Source organism: Crocuta crocuta, unplaced genomic scaffold (genome assembly GCF_008692635.1).
Source record: "Crocuta crocuta isolate KB4526 unplaced genomic scaffold, BGI_CrCroc_1.0 scaffold528, whole genome shotgun sequence".
Lineage (NCBI taxonomy): Eukaryota > Metazoa > Chordata > Mammalia > Carnivora > Hyaenidae > Crocuta > Crocuta crocuta.
This window is the reverse complement of record NW_027530010.1, coordinates 1,307,865-1,328,974: the sequence shown is the minus strand read 5'-3', so window position 1 is coordinate 1,328,974 and position 21,110 is coordinate 1,307,865. Positions and strand designations below refer to the sequence as shown.

General features: G+C 60.3%; 2 protein-coding genes and 1 long non-coding RNA gene across 4 annotated transcripts in view; 2 read left to right on the top strand and 1 right to left on the bottom strand.

Moving 5' to 3' along the window:
* On the top strand, window positions 1-3,606 carry LOC144231637 (uncharacterized). 2 transcript variants are annotated; one of them, XR_013335128.1, is made up of 3 exons: window positions 1-711; window positions 1,799-1,971; window positions 2,273-3,606. It is a non-coding gene; the product is annotated as an uncharacterized LOC144231637 (long non-coding RNA). The 2 variants fall into 2 exon arrangements; XR_013335127.1 differs by having other exon boundaries at window positions 1,799-3,606.
* A 1,837-nt stretch (window positions 3,607-5,443) lies between these two features.
* Window positions 5,444-12,249, top strand: PKLR (pyruvate kinase L/R). Its single transcript, XM_077764155.1, has 9 exons — window positions 5,444-5,543; window positions 6,478-6,660; window positions 8,681-8,883; window positions 8,980-9,368; window positions 9,487-9,637; window positions 9,920-10,072; window positions 10,164-10,330; window positions 11,006-11,187; window positions 11,890-12,249. The coding sequence occupies exons 1-9, from the start codon at window positions 5,444-5,446 to the stop codon at window positions 11,994-11,996; spliced, it is 1,635 nt and encodes a 544-aa protein (XP_077620281.1). The 3' UTR covers window positions 11,997-12,249.
* Window positions 12,250-13,079: 830 nt separating this feature from the next.
* Window positions 13,080-21,110, bottom strand: part of HCN3 (hyperpolarization activated cyclic nucleotide gated potassium channel 3) — a 9,653-nt gene continuing 1,622 nt past the window's right edge. Inside the window, exons 3-10 of the mRNA XM_077764059.1 lie at window positions 18,603-19,010; window positions 18,340-18,443; window positions 17,547-17,977; window positions 17,048-17,266; window positions 16,494-16,640; window positions 15,829-16,069; window positions 14,935-15,099; window positions 13,080-14,563 (exon numbers count right to left, since the gene is read on the bottom strand). Coding sequence (XP_077620185.1) covers window positions 13,863-14,563; window positions 14,935-15,099; window positions 15,829-16,069; window positions 16,494-16,640; window positions 17,048-17,266; window positions 17,547-17,977; window positions 18,340-18,443; window positions 18,603-19,010 — 2,416 coding nt within the window. The 3' untranslated portion in view covers window positions 13,080-13,862. The remainder of the gene's footprint in view (window positions 14,564-14,934; window positions 15,100-15,828; window positions 16,070-16,493; window positions 16,641-17,047; window positions 17,267-17,546; window positions 17,978-18,339; window positions 18,444-18,602; window positions 19,011-21,110) is intronic.

The window sequence follows — 21,110 nt, the reverse complement described above, 5'->3', positions numbered from 1 at the left end:
CCTCATAAGGCTGCACTCTGTCAGGTGGGGACGTTGGGGGGCATCAAGCAGCCCGCTGTGCTTGCACCCTCTGCCCCTGCCCCTCCTCTCCAGACCCCTGCCCCTCTTCTCACCAAGCGAACACCAGAGCCGGCGAAGTGAGCCAGGCCCTCACAGAAGGCTCCAGACCCGTGTGCCCGCGTCCACCCACAGCCAACAGGTGGAGACGACCCCATGGCCCTTTCACACGTGGGGGGAACAGTGTGCGCCACACATTCCTCGGAATATCATTCAGCCTTAAAAAGGAAGGGAACTTGACACATGTTGCAATGTGGGAGAGCCAGCCCCAGACACGCTGAGTGAGAGAAGCCACTGACCGCAAGTGTGTGACCCCACTTATACGGGGTCCCCAGAGTCCCTAGAGTAGACAAGCCCCGCGAGACACAAAGGACAACACAGGGCCCCGGGGGTGGGGGGCAGGCGGTGGGCGCGGGAGTTAGTGTTCAGTGAGGACAGAGTTTCTGTTTGACTTGGTGAGAACAATTTTGGAAATAGTGCCCAAGACTGTGAATGTGCTCAACGTGGCTGAACGGTACACCTAACAATGGCTAAATGGTAAACTTTAAAAAAGATTTTATTTTTAAGTCATGTCTATACCCAACATGGGGCTGGGACTTACAGCCCAGGATCAAGGGTCGCTTGCTCCAGTCGCTGAGCCAGCCGGGCGCCCTGGTAAGTTATATCCTACGTACATTTTACACAGTTTTTCAGAAAACTGAAAGAGACCTGGGCCAGGAGTGGCCTCTGCCTCCAGCTGCTCTCTGGGTAGGGGTTCCAAGCAGGGCTTCAGGGAGTCCATCACAAACACCCTGGGCANAGGGTAGGGTTCCCTGCTGCCTCTTGCATAAGAAAGCAACGGATTGTGGTGCTTGGCTAGCTCAGTCCGCAGAGCGAGCAGCTCTCTGAGATCTCTCTGAGATCTCCTTGATCTCAGGGTCGTGAGCTCGAGGCTCGCATTGGGCACAGAAGGATGAAAAAATAATAATAACATAAAATGTTCTTATATTTAAAGGGGGGGGCGCCTGGGTGGCTCAGTCGTTTGGGCATCTGGCTTCAGCTCAGGTCGTGATCTTGCTGCTCATGGGTTCGAGCCCCGCGTCCGGCTTTGTGCTGGCAGCTCAGAGCCTGGAGCTGCTTCGGATTCTGTGTCTCCCTCTCTCTCTGACCCTCCCCTGCTCATGCTCTGTCTCTCGGAAATAAACGTTAAAAAATTAATTAATAAATGGGGGTATATATTGTTTGTGCCTGCATAGTCCGTTTCTGAGAGAAGACACAGACACTGGGGGAAACTGGTAGAACCCCCGGAGTGGGGGGGGGGAGGCTGAGAGGCGGGGGCGGGGCCGNNNGGACCCTGACGCCTCAAGGGCCCCGGGGCGGCTCTCGGGCGCCCCCGCTGGCCGGCCGAGGTTGTGCTGTCGAGTGAGGCGGCCTCAAACTGCGGGACACGTGGGGGGCCTTGTGTGCGTGTGAGAGAGCGTGTGTCGTGCGGGGGGTGGGAGCGCGTGCTCGGAGCAGGGTGTGTGCGCGTGTGTGTGTGCGCGTGTGTGTGTGCGCGCGCGCGCACGTGTACCGGTGCTGGGCAGTCTCTGCCCTTGACCTCTTGCAGCAACCCCTGTGGCCTCCAGGGTGCAACCTCCTGACGTCCGCCCTCACGCACAACCTGCCGCCGCTCCTGTCCCCGCTGTGCCCTGAGCACAGCACGGTCGCCGCCCCGCACACTTTATAAAACCTAACTGCCAGCCTTCTTGTCTCTCCGCAGTCCTGCCCGGGGCCTGACCTTCAGAATCCGGCGGCCGTGCCCGGAAGACACAGCTCTGCGGTGTGTCCAGGTGTGCAGGGCTCGCAGCTGACAAGCCAGACCCCCGTTCTGCTGGGATGTGCAGGCCTGCGGGCCTGGTTTTGTCATCCCCAGGCCCCCCGGCCCGGGGCGAGGTACAGACTACATCTCACGCACCCCCAGGGGAACCGAAGGCTTTCAGGTCAAAGCTCTCGTCCCTCGATCTCCGACAGGCAACAACCCAGCCCCTGTTAGCTGCCTGGCGCTTGGATCTCCCGAATTCTGCTCCTCCCAAGTGGCCTTCGGGTCTGTCTGAAATTGCCAGGCCAACCTTAAATATCCCACGTCCCTCCCCAACCCTCAAGCACAAGGCCTGATTCCCCAGTCCCTAAAGTCTGTTACGTTCGTTCCCTCTGGTTACAACTTTCAACCATCTTTATTTATTCTGTCTTCTAGAAACAGCGTCTCGGATCCGTGCTCACTGCCCTTGCTAAGTGCCTCCTGCTCCCTAACCCCTTTCTTTGCCAGCTAGAGTCTGACAGACGGGATGAGCTCAGCGGCCACAGTTCAGCCCCTGCGGCCACTCTCAGAGTCCAAATCCCAGCTCCACCTCCGGGAGATCTTTAGCCCCAGATGCAGTGTAGCAGGCAGGGTTCCACAGAGAACCCAGGGTTCTCTCCAATCAGATAAATTGAGCAACGTCTCAGAGCAGCGTTGTAGCCAAAGGTGTGCACAGGGCGCTGCTGAACCACAAGCACAGCGCATTACCCCAGATCTAGAAACAGTGGGCTTAGTGCCACCTCCAGGGGACGGGGAGACAAGGGCCCCCAGGATCTGGAGAGGAGCCCCTGGTGCCAGCTGTGGCCTACAGCAGCCTGGCAGGGAGAAGGGCAGGAAAACGCCCAGCCTTCCTCTCCTCTGTCTCCTCTCCCTTTTGGTGGCCAAGCCCAGCCAAGGCCAAGGCCAAGGCCTCCGGGCCCCGACAGAGTGGGCAAGGGTTGAGGAAGGATCTGGACCCTGCCCACCCATGAGCTTCAGCTCCCCCTCCGTCAATCGGGCTGTGGAGCCTACCTGTCTTCTAGGCTGTCATGGTGATAAAGGAGAAGACGCCCGTGAGGTGTTGACCACTGGTCCAGGGTGGCTCAGTGGGCTGAGTGTTCGACTTTGACTCAGGTCATGATCCCACAGTTCATAAGTTCGAGCCCCGCATCGAACTTTGGATCCTCCGTCGGCCCGCCCCGCCCCTCCCCCACTCGCGCTGTCTTGCAAAGAATAAATAAATAAAACTAAAAAGAAAACCTTGAATGTTTCTCCCACACACCTGTTCCTGGTCCCAGTAAATGGGGCTGCGATCTAGTCGACTGCTCAAGCCAGATCCGCAGTGCCAGCCTTCGGGGGATGGAAGCCTCCGGCTCCCTCTCTCCACGTCCTCCCCTGCGCCCCTCATCCTGTACAAACTCCCTTGGGCCAAAAGGTGAGGGGCTTGCAAATGAGGATGCCAACTGTTGTTTGATCTCAAACTCTATTCGGGTAAAAGGTCGGGCATTGAGCAACCGGCTGCAGCCAGCCCCGGAGACATCAATCTTTAGTGAACATTGTGATTAGAACCGTCAAACATCTTCTTCAAGCAACTGTTGAGCAACCCTCACCTCTGACTGCAAAATTCTCGCTTCTGTACACCTGCCTCCCCCCTGCGCTGTGGCTCAGTGGCGCGCTCTTCCGAGGACTCTGGGGACTCACGCGCTCGGGAGGGGCCGCCGGCCGGACTAAAAATAAACCTGGATAACCAACTCCTTGTGTGTTTTGTGGGCTTTGTCCTCGGTGATTCTCCTTTGGAAAAGGGGGTCTCACAGTCCCACCCCGTGTGCTGCTCTCCGGACACCTCACATCCGTCTCCCTCTAGGTCTCCACGTCTCCTGCTGCTGCCAGTCCTGCGCCTCCCGCCCACTTGCGCCTAAATCCTGCTCACCTCCACCCGCCAGCGACAGGGACCTAGAGCGTCCACTGGGCCACGTCACTCCGCCGCTGCCCTCCAAGTCCCTGCTTATGGCTCCAGTCTCACGGGGACCATGCCCCTCCGCCGGGCACACAGCCTCCTGACCCTGCACATACGCGCCTCCGCCCCGGGCACGCGGCCTCAGTGCCCCTCTCTGTCTAGCACTAGGCCTCTCCCTTCCTCAGAGTCTTGACACGTATTATTTCCAACCCCACAAAAAACTCCTTGCCTCAAACTGTCCCAACTAGTTCCTTCTCTTCCTTGACATCTCAGCTGAAATATGATCACACTTCAAAGAGGTCTTACCAGGGGCGCCTGGGGGGCTCAGTCGGTTGAGCGTCCGACTTTGGCTCAGGTCATGATCTCACGGTTTGTGGGTTCGAGCCCCGCGTTGGGCTCTGTGCTGCCAGCTCAGAGCCTGGAGCCCGTTTCAGAGTCTGTGTCTCCCTCTCTCTCTGACCCTTCCCTGCTCACACTGTCTCTTTCTCAGAAATAAATAAAACATTAAACAAAAAAAAAAATTAAAAAAAAAAAACCCAAAGAGGTCATACCAAGCCACCTCACCTAAAATACATTTCTTGGGGCACCTGGGTGGTTCAGTCGGTTGGGCGTCAGACTCTTGGTATCGACTCAGGTCGTGATCTCGCTGTCACGAGATCGAGCCCCACGTGGGGCTCCGAGCTGAGCATGGGGCCTTCTTGGGATTCTCTCTCACTGTTCCTCCCCCTTCTCAAAATACATAAATAAGCTTAAAATTTTTAAATGTTTATTTATTTTTTGAGGAAGAGAGAGAGAGATAGAGCATGAGCAGGGAAGGGGCAGAAGGAGAGGGAGACACAGAATTCCAAGCAGGCTCTAGGCTCGGAGCTGTCAGCACAGACACAGGGCTCCAACTCACAAGCCGTGAGATCATGACCTGAGCTGAAGTTGGATGCGTGACCGGCTGAGCCCCCAGGCGCCCTAAGCAAACTTTTAAATGAAATACGTTTCTCTCTTTCCTTCCTCCTGACTTTGCTGCTCTCACACCCTGATCACTTCCTCAACAGCACTTACAAACTTTGTGGTTCCATATTCACTTCTTGGGTGCTTGTTTATAGGCTGTCTCCCCGTGCTGCACATTCCATAGGAGACAAAGGCCCTGTCTGTTCTGCTCCCCCTTGTATCTCAGGACCTGGCACGGAGTAGGTGCCCCGTAAATGTTGGTCAATGAGCAAACGGTGGCCAGTGTTCCGGTGACAGCGATGCTCTCAGAGCCCATCTAGGGAACGCCCCCACACCATCGAAGTTCTCCCCAAGCCCTTCCTTCAGGCTGCGGTCCACGCCACAAATCCTCTTCTTCCTGGATTCATCTAGGGTCCCTTCAATAAAGTACAAAGGAAACGGGGCCATATCACCAAAAGCTCTATTCAGGTTGATGACAGCACGAGTGCACTGAAAACTTATCGGGAAGAGTGGACGGGGGGCGGGGATGCCAGGAGCCGGGGCGGAGAGCAGGCAAGCCGGGGGAGGGCCGGTGTGTGGGGCCAGGGGCAGCCAGCAGGGCGTGTGCCCCTTCCCTTCCCTGGCCCCCTTAGATAAGACCAGCAGTTCTGTCCCGCCCCCGCCCCACACTCAGTGTCTCCCTCTGTGGCATGTCCAGGCAGGAGAATGCAGCACCCCAGGAGGTCTGGTCAAGGATCTCTAATTCCCAAAGGGACTTGATAAAAGCCATCCTGACTGGGGCTCCGGGAGGTAAGGAGAGGCAACAGAAGCCACTGCGTAGGAGGAAACGAGGGTGGAAATCAGGAGTGGAGGTAGAGACACAAATGATGGACACCTGCTGCTGGCCGGCGGAGAGGGCCTTGGCATTGGGTGGGGGGGGTCTGTGATCATTGGAGTCTCCCCGGTGTTGAGTTTTGGGCCCTGGCTCTGAGCTTCTTTCCCAGCCCCTGGAGGCAGGGCAGACAGGAGCCGGCAGCACGGGGACCACGAGCCACTGGCTCCTGTGCTGCCTGGACTCCGGCCCCCGCTGGTGACACTTTAACCAGTGCGCAGAACTGCTCCCAGCCCAGCCGGGCCTGAGCCTCAGACGGCGTGGAGCAGGCGGGCGCTCGCCGGCATGGAGGCTGCGGCTGGAAGTGGGGCTCCTCTGGGCTGGGCTGGGTTAAGCTCAGGGGCTCTAGGACCGGAGCAGCGTTGGAGGGGCTGGGGAAACCCAGAGGAGGGGGTTGGGAAACCCAGAGGAGGGGGGTGGGAAGCCCGCCAATTGGAAGGAAGAAAACAGGAACGTTAGGAAAGGGGACTGGGTGATTCTGGACAATGAGCAGCCAGTGTGGGCCAGATATTGCGAAGGGCCGAGGCTGAGGGACGTCAGCAGCTGCAGGGCGGGAGGTCAGGGTTGTGCGGGCAGGCCGGAGCGGGTCAGCCTGTCTCTGTTACCTAGAAGTTCTATGATCTTGGGCAATTTATTGAACCGTTTCTTTCTCTGGAAGATGGAGATCCTTATAGAGCACTTAACAGCGTCTGTTCCACAGGGTCCTTGGCACTGGGTAGGATAATGCCACGTTTAGTGCCCAGCCCCTGGGAAGGACCCCAGGAAACCTGGGGAACTCAGGGAGGGGGCGGAGGGCTGGGGTGACGGGTGGCGAGGTGAGGCAGGGGCCCACACAGCCCTCCTCTGCTTCAGGGCCAGCAGGGTACCTACGGCGGGCCAGCGGGGTCCAGCTGGCCCATGAGCTGGGCACCGCCTTCTTCGAGCGGCAGCAGCTGTCAGCCGCCATGGCGGACACTTTCCTGGAACACCTGTGCCTGCTGGACATTGACTCGGAGCCCGTGGCCGCGCGCAGTACCAGCATCATCGCCACCATCGGTACGCAGTCCCCGACCCCAGCCTCCTGAGCCGCTCGTGTGCTTCTCAAGGTGCTTCCGCACCTCTGTCCACCCGTGTCTGACAAGGTCATTCATTCAGCAGACACTTGTTGAGCACTTGGTTGAGCCAAGGTGTCGGGCCCTGGGGGTGGATCAGTGAAGGAGACAAAGATCCTGACCTTGGGGAGCTGACACCTGGCTGGTGAGACAATAAATACCCACCGTAGGGGCGCTCAGATGGTGCACACAGTCAGTTAGGTGTCCAACTCTTGATCTCGGTTCAGGTCACCATCTCACAGTTTGTGGGTTCGAGCCCCACATCGGGCTCTGCACTGATGTTGCGGAGCCTGCTTGGGATTCTGTCTCTCCTTCTCTCTGACCCTTTCCTGCCTGTGCCCTCTTTCTCTCTCTCTCAAAATAATAAAAATAAGTAAATAGTAAGGATAATAACTTAAAAGGAAGTAAGTTATTCAGCATGTGCAAAAGTGATAAGAACAATGGAAAAAATAAAAACGGAGCAGAGAAAGGAACCCGAGGGTGGGGACGGGGCGCGGGGGCAGGGTGCAGTCACGTGGGGAGAAGACCAGATCTGCCCAGAGCCGGAAGGCGATGCGAGGAGGGCGGTGTGCAAGGCGGGGGTGGGGGGGCGAGTTCTAGACAAGGAGGCAGCCGGCACACAGGCCCTGAGCCACGGAGGCTGGAACGGTTAGACGCCGTCAAGGGGAGAGCAGCCGACGAAGACCTTGTGGAGAGAAGGTCACGCAGGACCTGACAGCCACTGTCAGGGTCTGTCAAGCCCCCCTCCCCCCCCAGCGTCCAGCAGGAGACTGGGGTGGTGGTGGAGGGTGTGTCTGGCCCAGACCAGGTGCGGGCGGTGGAGGAGGTCACAGGAGATGGGCCTCTGAGCGCATCTGGAAGACAGAGTAGGCAGGATTCTCAGATGGGTGGGACACGGTGGGGGAGGGGGTTGAGGGCGAAGGAGGAATCAGAGAGACGTCCGAGGTGTTTGGTGTGAGAAACTAGAANAATCAGGGCTCGCTTCCGGCAGGGGGGTTGAGGGCCAGGAGGCAGTGAGACACACAGCTCTGGGCCTGGGGCAGGGGTCGGAGCTGCAGGTATAAATGTGGGCGATGCCAGCATCTAGTTGGCATTTGGAGCCGTGAGACTACTTGAGACCACCAGGGGAGCCAAGAAAATGAGGCGTCTGATGTTTGGGCGACGATGTGGGGGGCAAGCGAGGCAGAGAAGGAGCGGCCACCCCGTGAGCCCGGAGGGGCGTGGCCTGGAGGCCACGTGAGGAAGGGGCGTCAAGGACGCGGGTCAGGTGGCACCGACGGGCCAGTGGGGGCCAGGACCGAGAACTGACCGTTAGCAAGGACACCGAGGTTCCTGGTGACCCCGGCGGGAGGCCAGCGCCGACTGGAGCCCAAGCGAGGAAGGACGGGGGGGGGGGGGGGGGGGGGGCGGGGGGGGGGGGGGGGGNAGGGGGGGGGGGGGGGGGGGACCGGAGGCCGCGACCGAACTCCGGCCACGGGTTTTCTGCAAAGGAGAGCAGGGAAACAGGAGGGCACCTGGGGCTCAGAGAACGTCTTTCACGACGAAAGAAAGAACCCAGGTCTCCATGCTGCTGGGAACGATCCCATAGCGAGGGGAGCGCGGCGACTCGGGGCTGCAGAGGTCGGCAGAGCGGCGGTGGAGCCGGTGTGAGGCCGCTCAGTCCAAAGGCCCAGACGGACCCCACATGCCCTCACCCGGCACCCGTCTCCTGCCGTGCCCCCTCCTGCGCCGGGGGACCCCTGCTCTGCAGCACTGGCGTCGCTGCCGGGCAGAGGACGCCCCCCCGCCCCCCGCCCCCCGGCAGGCAGGTGTTGGCTGGAGAGGAAACAGTTGCAGACGTGAGAGCAGAGGTTGTTCAGGGAACAAAGGTCGGGTCCCGGACGCCTGTGGCGCGGTGATGGGTTTGCCCCCCCCCCATCCCCGGGTTTGGGAAGAAGGTCGCCTGAGCAGACCCCCGCTCCCAGGGCCGGCCTCGCAGTCGGTGGAGCGCCTCAAGGAGATGATCAAGGCCGGCATGAACATCGCGCGCNTCTGGCCCCGCCCCCAGGGCCCAGAGTCCCAAGTGGAGCTGGTGAAGGGCTCCCGGGTGCTGGTGACCGTGGACCCGGCGTTCCGGACGCGGGGGGACGCGAACACCGTGTGGGTCGACTACCCCAATATCGTCAAGGTNCTCCAAGGCTCTGAGCTCAACCCGGGCTGGGGCTGGACTGCCGGGTTACTGGTCTCTCCCACGGACGCCCACGGGTGCGTGTTCCGTGCACAGCCCAGGCCCCAAGGTGGACAGACAACAGGACACAGGTTCCTGATTTCCTGGGGGCCCCCGGCCCTGGCTATGCCCCCGGCTCCCCCCAGACCGACACTGCCTCTTTCCACGCCTGCAGGCCCCGAGGGGCTGGAGACGCGCGTGGAGAGCGGCGGCACCCTGGGCAGCCGCAAGGGCGTGAACCTGCCGGGCGCCCAGGTGGACTTGCCGGGGCTGTCAGAGCAGGATGCCCGGGACCTGCGCTTCGGGGTGGAGCACGAGGTAGACATCGTCTTTGCCTCCTTCGTGCGCAAAGCCAGCGATGTGGCTGCCATCCGGGAGGTTCTGGGGCCGGAAGGACGGAACATCAAGGTCATTAGCAAGATTGAGAACCACGAAGGCGTGAAGAGGTGAGTCTTGGACAGGCTCTGGCCATTCTCCAAGCCCTTCTTCCTCTCCAGCCTGCCTCTCCCTGGCGTCTCCTGGCTCCTCCTCAGCCCTGACCCCCACCCCCCCACAACCGCCCAGGTTTGATGAAATCCTGGAGGTGAGCGACGGCATCATGGTGGCGCGAGGCGACCTGGGCATCGAGATCCCAGCTGAGAAGGTTTTCCTGGCTCAGAAGATGATGATCGGGCGCTGCAACCTGGCGGGCAAGCCCGTTGTGTGTGCCACACAGGTCTGGAGTGAGCCCTGGGGGCCGCGGGCATTCTCTGGGGTGGGGAGACACCTTAGGTCTCTAGCACATTCTGCTGTCCAGTGTTTGATCCTCAAGCCACCGAGATGGGAAGAGATGCTGTGAGCCGGGGTTTCCAGACGCGGAAACGGGGCAGCCAGAGTCACACAGTTTGCGACTGTGACCCTGGCTCTCAGGGCACTCTGAGAGTGGCAGAGAAGTAGCTGGGGCGGGGCCCCAGGCAGCGTGCGACTGCCACAGCTCTGACGCCCAGATGTCCCCCAGATGCTGGAGAGCATGATCACCAAGCCCCGACCGACCCGGGCAGAGACGAGCGACGTAGCGAACGCTGTGCTGGACGGGGCGGACTGCATCATGCTGTCGGGGGAGACGGCCAAGGGCCAGTTTCCCGTGGAGGCAGTGAAGATGCAGCACGCGGTAGGGGCGCCCAGCCCAGGCATGAGCCGGAAGCCCCCGCCCCTTCCGGGCTCCTGCGCCCCCTGCGCGCCTGACCGCCTGGTGCTTGCAGATCGCCCGGGAAGCGGAGGCTGCTATCTACCACCGGCAGCTGTTTGAGGAGCTCCGCCGGGTGGCGCCACTGAGCCGAGATCCCACTGAGGTCACCGCCATCGGCGCGGTGGAGGCCTCCTTCAAGTGCTGTGCTGCTGCCATTGTCGTGCTGACCAAGTCTGGCCGGTAAGGAGGACGCATGCAGCACCAAGAGAGGACTTTGGGTCAGGGGCACACCGGGACGGCCCCACGCCCGGGTTTGGTCTTGTCGTCAGAGACCAAGGGTATCTATCATTCTGGGGCCTGAGGAGAGGGAGGTCCAGGACAGGCAGCCGGGGCAGGCCTCGGCCGCGAGCGGGAACTGTCCAGTGAGCCCCGGGGCGCTGGGAGGGCTGCGTGACATCGCTGGGCACATTGGCTCCAGGCCATCCCGACCCCTGGGCAAGCCCTCTGCATTCAGCCCACAAAGCCTTACAATGCTGGCTGGGATGTCCCAGAAGGGCCCAGAAGGTCTTAGTTCAAGTCTTTGCTCTCACACATCAGCTCTGAGAACTTGGCTGAGTCACCCGGGCGCTATAGGCCACTTTTTCTCCTGGAGTCGTGAGGATTAACAAGAGACATTTGTGAGTTAAGTACTTCAGGGTTTTGTGTTTCTCAAGAAGTTTCTTATTACGTGCCTTGATACATCCTTCATTATCTCTTAGCTTCCTTATGTGGTAAGAAGGACAGGCGTTCTAATGCCCATTTTACAGGTGAGAAAAACAAGGCCCAGAGAAATACGATGACTTACCCAGGGCCACACAGCTTGTCTCCTGGCTCACTTCTCTTCCCCTTTTCTGAGAGCTTCTCTACCTCCTCCAGCTCCGCACACCTGCTGTCTCGGTACCGCCCTCGGGCAATGGTCATCGCCGTCACCCGCTCTGCCCAGGCTGCCCGGCAGGCCCACCTGTTCCGAGGGGTCTTCCCTGTGCTCTACGGTGAACCTCCGGAGGCCATCTGGGCAGACGACGTGGATCACCGGGTCCAGTTTGGCATTGAAAGTGGTGAGCCACCTCGATTTCCTCCCCACCCAGCCATCATCAGTCCCCAGACCCCACTTTCCACACCCACTCAAAGGGCCTTGCCTCTCTCCTCTGGTCCCAGGTTTTCCCTGAGAAGGTCACTAAGACACAGGGGTATTTTGGCCTCGAGGGGCGGGGGGATAGACGGAGGAGGAGGGCGGTGGGAGAGAGGTCGGCCCGGCTGCTGCTGCACCTGTTGCTAGAGCCGGATGGGACTTAGGGAGTAGGAGGCTGGGGCGCCTGGGGGGCTCAGTCGGTTAAGCGTCCGACTTTGGCTCAGGTCATGATCTCACGGTCCGTGGGTTCGAGCCCCGCGTCAGGCTCTGTGCTGACAGCTCAGAGCCTGGAGCTGCTTCAGATTCTATGACTGCCCCCCCCTCTGCCCCTCCTCAGTTCATGTTCTGTCTCTCTCTGTCTCAAAAATAAATAAACGTTTAAAAAAAAGGAAAAAAAAGAGGGGAGAGTGCCAGGTGGCCCCATCACCCCAGCTGTGTGGCTGTGACCATACCCCGTCTCTTCCTACGGCGCAGCTGGCAGGCCCACGCCGCCCCGTGGACACACCGGCGGCGGCCACACCTGTGGGACACCGTGCCTGGGGGAGAGGGAGGCTGGTGACCGGTTCCCACTGCGGGGCCGGCCAGCGTCCCTCAGCGGCTGATGGCCATCTTCGTTCACCCCTGCTAGGAAAGCTCCATGGCTTCCTCCACGTTGGGGACCTGGTGATCGTGGTGACAGGCTGGCGACCTGGCTCTGGCTATACCAACATCATGCGAGTGCTGAGCGTATCCTGAGATGCCACGTCCCGCTGACACAGCCCGACCTGGACCCCCACACCCTCTGCCCCACGCCCATGGCCGTCTTCTCTGCTCTCGGTGCTGCCCGCCTGGGCCACATCTGCCATCCAGCCCCATCCCAGGGCGCTCCTTCCTGTCTCCATTTCACGCAGGCCCCTTAAGTCTGTGTCCAATTAAGCACCAGCCATCTGGAAGCATCAGTCCTACATTCCCTGTACCCAATGCTCTCAGCCTAAGATGCTCTGAGCCTTTAATCNTTCTTGTCCACAGTCTCCACAAAAATCACTATTTAAAAACTGTTCCGTATCCATGCAGCCTGATATCCTCCAATGTGGCCCCCATGAATCTCCCGGGGACAATGCCCCCTCTGCCCCCTCTTCCCTCACGGTGACTCACAGGGACATCAAAGCACCGCCCTCCTAGGGGGCAGCTAGGGCAGTCGGGCGCTGGGGAGCACAGGGGAGCACAGAGAGCTGCGCGGGCTCATCTCGTCACTGTCCTCACAGGCAGGCCGCTCCCGGGCTGTTCTCATGCCCGCCTTGTGCCTTGCTGGGCCGGAGGCCCGCTGCTTCCTCCTGCATCCACGCATCACGTCATGCCCACCTTGCTCCCCCACACAAACCAGGAGCCGAGACGCCCATCTCTATTTTCTTCCTAAACCCCGCTGTTTGGAAGCTATTATAAAACCCAGGACTCCTCACCCAAGAGAAAAGGTGACTTAGGGTCCTGGCCCCACATTCTTTGATACTGTAGAGCAGGGGAGGGGCCGGGGGAGCGGGAAGGCAGAGGTCCTGAGGGGCCTGCCCTTCCCCAGGCTCGGGGTCTCGGGTCTTCCCCTTACTCTCTCACCAACGGTAAAATTGGAACAAAACCCTTAAAAGCAGCGAGAGTCCCCGTCCCGTTCCGCGGCTCCCTGTGGGGAGGGGGGTCAGGACCGCGCGCGCAGTGCGGCCCGGGCTGAGCAAGGAGAGCGCACCACAGAGGGACCCCGCTCCTCCCCCTCCCTGTGAGGACAGGGAGGGAGGGGTGGGGAAAGGAACGGCTGGATAAAGTGAATGAATAATAAATACAACTAGCAAATGAATAAATACAATTATTACATGATTGAATAATAAGAACAAACAAGAGGAAGGGGGGGGAGAGAAAAAATGCCTCTGAGGAATCAGCCGCGTGGGCATCTGGGCTGGCACGTTAAACGGGGGCGTGCCAACCGTCCCTTCGCCTCAAGGGGGACACCACTGGGGCAGGGGCGCTGGGAGGAGGCTGCTCCGGGTTTACAAAGACAGTTGACCCACAGGGACGGAGGGTGCAGAGGACGTGACAGGAGACAGGAGCCCCCACGGCGGGCGGGGGGGAGGGGGACGGGCCGCAGCCGCAGTGGTGGTGGGCTCCCCACGCCCGGGGCCGAGGCGTCTGTTGACAGCAGCGGAGGCACGGGTGACGGGGAGACAGAAGTCACCCCCAGCAGCCGGCTCCTGCGGGGTCCAGGGCCGGGAAACAGAGACCTCTAGCCGCTTGGCAGTGGTGGCTCCGTGCGGCGGGGCCTGGGGCTGAGCCTGCACCCCCGCAGGAGCGTCCCGGGGAGCACCCTCCTCGGAGGCCCTGGACCCACTCTACTTGGCAGTGAGGACACACAGCGCCTGGCACAGTGTCTCGAACATGGAAGGCGCTCAGTACACTTGACGGACAGACGGGTGAATGGATTAGAGGATGCCGGGCAGGCCGCGGGGGCCGAGCTGAGGACAGAGGCCGTCTCCTGGGGCGGGGTCCCCACCGGGCCGCGTCTCAGGTCCCCTTGGCCTTCCCCAAGGGGCACCCGCCCTCGGGCGCACACTGCCGCACCCAAGAGCTTACCCAAGGGTTTCACATGTTGGCAGAGAGCTGGGGGCCCCGGGGGGCAGCTGGCTCGGGCACTGACGGCCTGGGCAACTGAGCTGTCCCTGGCATCTTGGCCAGGAGCCCTGAGGAGGACAGGCGTTCATTTCCTGAGCCCTTACGCCCAGGAGAGCCGTCGCCAGCTGCCCGTTGAGGCAGAGACGGTTGGGAGGCGGAGAGGGGGCGGCCCCGGAGTCCTAGTCGCCGGGCACCTCCTCCGGGGGGGGGACCCAGCAAGGACACCTGGGAGCGCCCGGCCCGGGACAGGCTGGCGTGGAGGGTTCGCACAGGCGGGGCGGGCAGGCGGGAGGTGGATGCCCACGGACCCCGGGCCAGCAGAGGGCCGGCTCGGACAGGCACCAGCGGGGAGGCTGGGGAGCCTGCTGAGCGTCGAGCAGAGCGAGCCAGGAGGGTGGCTGGAGAGTCAGGGGACAGGGGCAGAGGGCTCCGCTGGTGAGTCAGGGCAATGGCCACGCTGGAGGTCACGGCGGCTGCCTGCAGGGGCGCGTGCAGCAGCGGCTCCCACAGCGCCGGCCTCCCGCTGAGCCGAGCTGCTGTGCCGGGGGCTGGGCCCCGCACGCCCCGGGCCATGTCCCTGTCGTGCTGCACCAAGTGCTGCTCCATGGTGCCCCCACTGCTGCCCGGACTGGGCTCGGAGCGTTTCCGCTGCAGGACAGAGTTCTTCTTGCCTAGAAATCGTCCCAGGAGAGAGAGACTGAAGATGGGGAAAGAGTCCAAGGTGAAGGCTGGGTATCAAAGAACAGGATAATAAGATGGACTCAAAGGATGGCAGCCCGGGCAGGGAGGGGGAGGAGAGGGCAGAGATGGGGGGTGGGGTGGAGAGAGAGGGCTGGTGGTGGGAGTGTATCTCCGAGGGGGAGAGTCAGGGAGGAAGAACTCCGGGCCTGGAGACGTGGGACCGTCTCTCCAGTGGCAGGGGCCGCAGTGCCGAAGGCCTCGAGGGGCATTTGCTGGGAACGGCCCGGGCTGCGGCCCCTTGCGGGGGAGGGGGGCGGGGACGCAGCCAGCACCCAGGGCAGAGCGGGTCGACCAGCCTCACCGATGCGGCGCAGCCGGTCCACGGCCACAGTCTCGAAGGCCCGGCGCATCATGGGGAACTCCTCCAGCACGGCGTTGAAGTGGTCCACGCTGAGCGAGTAGAGGCGGCAGTAGGTGTCGGCTCGCACGCTGGCCGTGCGCCGGCCCCGCGTCAGCAGACAGATCTCTGTCCAAGTGGGGGAGAGACCCTCAGAACCGCGGTCCCCAGAATGCCCTCTGGCCGGGCCTGCAGCGGCTGACCCGGCTTCCGCAGGCTCCTCCCCTCCCGTGCCAAGGCCCCGAGACGCCCCAGGCGTAGTCTCCCTGCACCCCTCTCTCCAGATTAAAGCTGGCACACGGGGGGTCATGCTAGCTCCCAGTTATTCCACTCATTTTAATTCCCTGCCACCTCCCCTGCTCTGGTCCAAGGGGCAGGCCTGGGGCAGTGCCCTCTGTGTACCTGCCCCTCCCACTCCTTTGCGTTAAGTCCGAGGGCAACCCGGAAGGAGAAGAGCAGTGCCAAAGGGCAAAGGGCATCCACTGCCACAGACTTGGTCCCAAGACTCGCTCTCCCCCGCCCCCCGGGGAACCCCACCAGGCAGCGATCAAACAAGCCCCTAGAACAGCATGGCTTGATTCCTGTCTTTCCTTCATCTCATAGGATCCTCAGACTTCACGCTAAGGGTCTTAGAAGGCCCAGGCGCCCAGTGACTTGCTCCCCACTATGCTCTGGAATCTCTTAGGAAGCTATTTAAAGCCACAGATCTCCAGGCCCAGGCCCGGAGATTCTGGCTCAGGACACCCAGGCAAGGGCTGGGAATCTTTGACTCTGTACACAGCCAGGCAGGAACACTGCTCCAGGGGAGCAATCACTGTCCCCTGCCCCAGCACCCCCCGGCCCCTGAGGCCTGCTGACCCCCGAAGTAGGACCCATCGGTGAGGCGGCTGTCCCGGGCGCCGCGCGCCAGCACGCTGAGCAGCCCGTGCTGGATGAAGTACATCTTCCGGCCCACGGAGCCCTCGCGCACCACCAGGTCCCCCGGCTGGAAGACCTCAAAGTGCAGCTTGGTGAGCACGGCCGTGACGAAGCTGGGGTCGGCATGGGCGAACAGCGGCATGTGGGCCACCAGGCCCCGGCAGGTGAAGTTAATGATCTCCTGGGCAGGGGAGGGGCCTGTCAGGCAGGCTGTCACCCCTGCCCCGAAGTGCCCCCATCGAGCTCATCTGTCTCTAGAGCCCCCTCCCCTGGGGTTATAATCTCCCAAAGGACGGGGATGCTTCAGAGGGTCTGGGACCATCCCTGAGCTCCTGCCTCCAGAGCTCCCCTGGAAGCCCCCCGCAGGGCTGTGCCCCAAAACAGAGATGCCCGCAGGGCCTCGCTGTGGATGCTTCACCCCCATAAGGCCTTCAGGAAAGACCCTAGTCCCTAAAAGCACCCCCAGGGCCTGGCCTCTTATGAGACCGCCCCCCCGCAGGCCCCACTCCCTATAGGTGCACCTGCTGACCAGTAGCCCGCACCCCAGATGGCACCCTGGAAGCGCGGCCCTTGCCCAGCCCCCGCAGGGCCCAGCCCCGTCCCACCTCCCGAAGCGGCTCGCTCAGCTCGCCCAGGATGCTCTCCTCGTCGAACATCTTGCCCTGGTAGCGGTGCTCGTAGTATTCGTGGATGCGCTGCCGCGTCTCGGCGGGCAGCTTGTGGAAGGACATGTACTGCTCCACCTGCTTGTACTGGAGGCCCAGCCGACGGCCAGGGGCGACGGGGCGCGGAGGCGCGTGTGGGCAGGAAGCGGGGTGGGGGTAGAGGAGGAAAGGGCACAGACACAGGCCAGACCCGGGGGGTGAGGCATGGAGACGGGGGGCGCACAGGGCCACAGGACACGTGGATGACAGTGGATGCAGGGAGGACACAGCACAGTGACGGGAGAGTCCAGACACGGGCAGAGGAGGGGTCCGAGGACAGGGACATAGGTCCAGACAAGGAAAGAGTTACACACACGGGCATGGGGCAAACGGCCACAGGGCGGGGAAGGACACAGAGACCCAATAGGGGCATGGGCATGAGCACAGGCCTCAAGCTGAGCTGCCCAGTCCCCACCCCCGCGCCCCCAGGCCCACGCCTTCCTGCCCCTGCTCACCTTCTCCTGGTACTGACGTCGGGAAGAGTCCAGCGACTGGATGAGGGCGGTGGCGTGGCCGATGAACATGGCGTAGCACGTGGCGCCCACGATCATGCTGAGCATGGTGAGCCAGACGTCGGGCATGCCGACCGGGGCCTGCTGCCCGTAGCCGATGCACAGCATGTGGCTCATGGCCTTGAACAGGGCGTGGGAATACTGGCGGCCCCACGAGTGGTTCTGGAGGGCAGAGCGTACCGCACAGCTGGGCGCAGCCTCCGCGCGCCGCTGCCCCCCTTCCCTCTCCTGCGGCCCTCCTGTGCGCCCCTCTCTGCCGCGCGCTGGCCTCCCGGGAGGCACGTGAGTTTGGATCCGGGGCCCCGTCTCTGCCCTGGCTTCCTGCCCTGCTGCTCCCTCCGACACAAAAGCGCTTCCTCTACGCAGCCTCCCCCCTGCTCGTCCCTGCTGCGGGCCCTTGTGCCCGGGAGGGCGCAGCAGGCAGAGCCGCGGGAGCCCTCACCGCCATGCCGTTGACGGAGACCCAGCAGTCGGGCGGGAAGCCCTGCAGCAGGGGCACCAGGAACTGCAGGCAGCCGTCCCAGTGGCACAGCAGCAGCATCATCCCGATGAGGTTGCAGATGCGCACCACCGCGCTCGCCAGGTCGTAGGTCATGTGGAAGATCTGAGGAGTCCGGGGAGCGGCTGCTGTGGGCAGGACCCCTCCCCGCTGGCCCTCCTCTACTCCTGGCCTTGCCAGTCCTCTCCTTGAGCTTCTCTCCAGCCCCGGGCCCCACAGAGTTTTAAAATCCCCTATCATCCACTCGCACAGGGCTTTAGAGCACGCACACACAGCTAATCCAAAGTCGGCCGCGTGACCACTACTCTCTCGCCTAACGGAGAGGACGCTGACGCCGGTTACGTGCCCAGAACCGCACAGCGTCCCAGCAGAAGCTCAGAAAAAATCTACCGCCCAAGCTGCCCGGGCTGCGCCCACGAGAAGACAAGAAAGAGGGCATTTCCCGGCGCCACGTTCTCAGGGCACGTGTGCCAGGGTGCGTGCCAACAGCCCCTCCCCCTCCAGTAACACTCAGATAACCGACTGACAACTTACTACGTCCCAGGCACTGTTCTAGGAGGTATTAAGTTACAGGCATTATTTCCTTTAATCCTTATAATACACCGCATCATGTGTAAGTATATTTAACATTTTGATCTTATAGAAGGGGAAAACCAAGCCTCCGACAGTTAATAGCAAAGCTGGGATATGATCACAGGCAAAGAGACTGCAGAGCCCACACTCTGAGCCCCCAGACCCTGCTCCCCAACACTGGAACTCCAGTTCCTCCCATTTCCTCCTTCCAGGGTCCAGCTAACCTGCAAGCGCTCCTCCAGCCGCTGTGCTCCACCCTCCTCACCTCTGGGCGGGGGTGGGTGGTACCCCCTGAACCTTCATCCTGAACCTGCTTCTGACCCGCCCGCTTTGGAGAGAGCCCACCCAGCTGCATCACCCCGTGAAGTCACCAGGAGCCCCACCCATAGCGCCGTCCCGGAGGGGTCTGCGAGCCCCCCTGCCCACCTCCCCGNGCGGGAGAGGCGGAGCAGCCGCAGCAGGCTGAGGATCTTGGTGAAACGCACGATGCGCAGCGCCCGAGCTGTCTTGTAGACCTCGGCGTCCAGCCGCGGCTCCAGCTCCACCACCAGGAAGATGTAATCCACCGGGATGGAGGAGATCAGGTCGACCAGGAACCAGGTGCGCAGATAGCGTGACCGGATGGCTTGAGGGGCCAGCAGGATTTCGGCACCCTCCTCTACCACGATGCCTGTGCGGAAGTTGAGCACCAGATCCAACAGGAAGAAAGTGTCAGAGAGAACGTTGAAGACGATCCAAGGCGGGGAGTTCTCCTCCTTGAAGAAGGTGATGCCCACAGGCAGCACAATGAGGTTCCCCACCATCAGCAGGAGCATGATCAGGTCCCAGTAAAACCTAAGTGGGGGTGGGATGGGGGGTAAGGCCAGGATGACACTTTGCCGGCCGCCAGACAAACAGCAGGTAGTCTGACACAGCAAGAGTGGGCAAGGAGACCGAATAGTCGAACGGCCATTTATAGCCGGTGGGAGTGTAAACTGGGACCACCATTTGGGAATGTAGTTTGGTATTATCTAGTAAAGCTAAACATTTGCATTCCCTGCAACCCACCGATTCCACTAAGAGCATACACACGCTCAAGGGAAATATGTGCTCCAGGAGATACATACAAAAATGTTTGTAGCAGCGTTAGATCTGGAAATAACCCAAATGTCCATCAGTAGAAAAACACAGATAAATTAGACAAACCACAGTAGAGAAATAGACTGTGATGTACTCATGCCCTAGAATAATACACAACCCTGAAACCACCCAATGGCAGCTACATGCTGAATCCTGCAAACTTAATGTTGAGCAAAACAAGAAATAAAAGGATACACAGTGGATGAGTTCACTTGTACAAAGTTCAAAAACACGTAAGACTAAACTGCATTATTTAGCAATTCACAGAAAAATGGTAAAACTATAAAAAAAGGAAATGAGTGCCACAAAAGTTAGAATAGTAGTTTGGGGAAAGGACTGTGAGAGCAGTAAGGATGCTTCTGGCTGCCCGCAACCTAGTCTCTCCTGACCTGGAGGGTTGTTACAGGGGTGTGTGCTTGGTAATTACGTATACATATGCACATATATGTACATATATATGTACGTATACACGCACAAGCATTTGGGATATATATGCAATATGATATATCATCATATACTATACTATGTAGATGCCTGCTATACTCACGTATCTACTATATGCATATATCCTCACTGTATGTTATATATATACATATGTACATACATATATCTGCTTAGTTTGTATAATAAATGTGTAATATCATGTACATGATTTATGTCACTAATATTAAATTTCTAAAAATTTTTTAATGTTTTATTTATTTCTAGGAGAGAGAGAGACAGCGTGAGCAGGGGAGGGTCAGAGAGAGGGAGACACAGAATTGGAAACAGGCTCCAGGCTCTGAGCTGCTGTCAGCACAGAGCCCGACGCGGGGCTCGAACCCACGAACCGTGAGATCATGACCTAAGTGAAAGTCGGACGCTTAAGCGACTAAGCCACCCAGGCGCCCCTCTATGATTGAATATTTTTAAAGTAAAAAAAAAGAGGGAGAGAGAGAGAGAGAAAGTACCCTGTGCTAACCTCCCCAGAGTGTTGAAAACACACACACTGAGACAATGGATAGGAGAGTGCCCTACAAGCACCAGTTGGTTTTATGACTCACCCACCTTTTGTTCCCAGATTTCTGAAGAGGTGGCTGCTTCTGTCTCCAGCTCTCTGCCCATTCCTAGTCTAGGGCTTCACGCCCTCCCCACCCCACCCCTCCTTCCCTTTCCAACACAGCTGGCCCATAGTTCCTGGTTCTCTGCTGGGATCCGCTCATCTGTGTCGGGGGTGGAGTGGGGGGGTGGTCTGTGCTGCCTCCCATCTGAACTGAGCCTTTTAGGGACGCCCTACCCCCCTCCACAGCCCCTCAGACAGGGCTGTACACAGAGAAGCTTCACGGGAGACCCTGAGGCGGTGAGGCTTAAAGCTCTGCACTCCTTTCCTTCCCTAATCTCCCTGTGCCTACTAGCGCTCTGGCCAACCCCAGCAAGGGCATTGGCAGGGGAGAGCCACACTGCTGCGGTGGGAGTGTGGAACGAAGAGGTCAGGAGGAAGCTAGCGAAGCCTTCATGCAGAGAAGTCTGGGGTGGTTAAAAACACCATTAGCTATGATGGTTTTGATTCTGGGACACACCTAATTGCAGCATCAACCCCGGACCCAGCCCTTTCTGACTCTGACTACAAAATCAACCTTTTCAGCTTCTAAAAGCACAGGGGTCCCCAAAGCCAGGTTTCCAGGAAGCCCCTCAGACTGTGTGCTTTCCATCAACAACAAATCCTTGACCCCCTCTTCCTCTTCCTCCTGGGCCACTGGAGAGTCCTGTACTGTGTGCTGAGAGGAGAGGAGAGGAGAGGGGAGGGGAGGGGAGGGGAGGGGAGGAGAGGGGAAG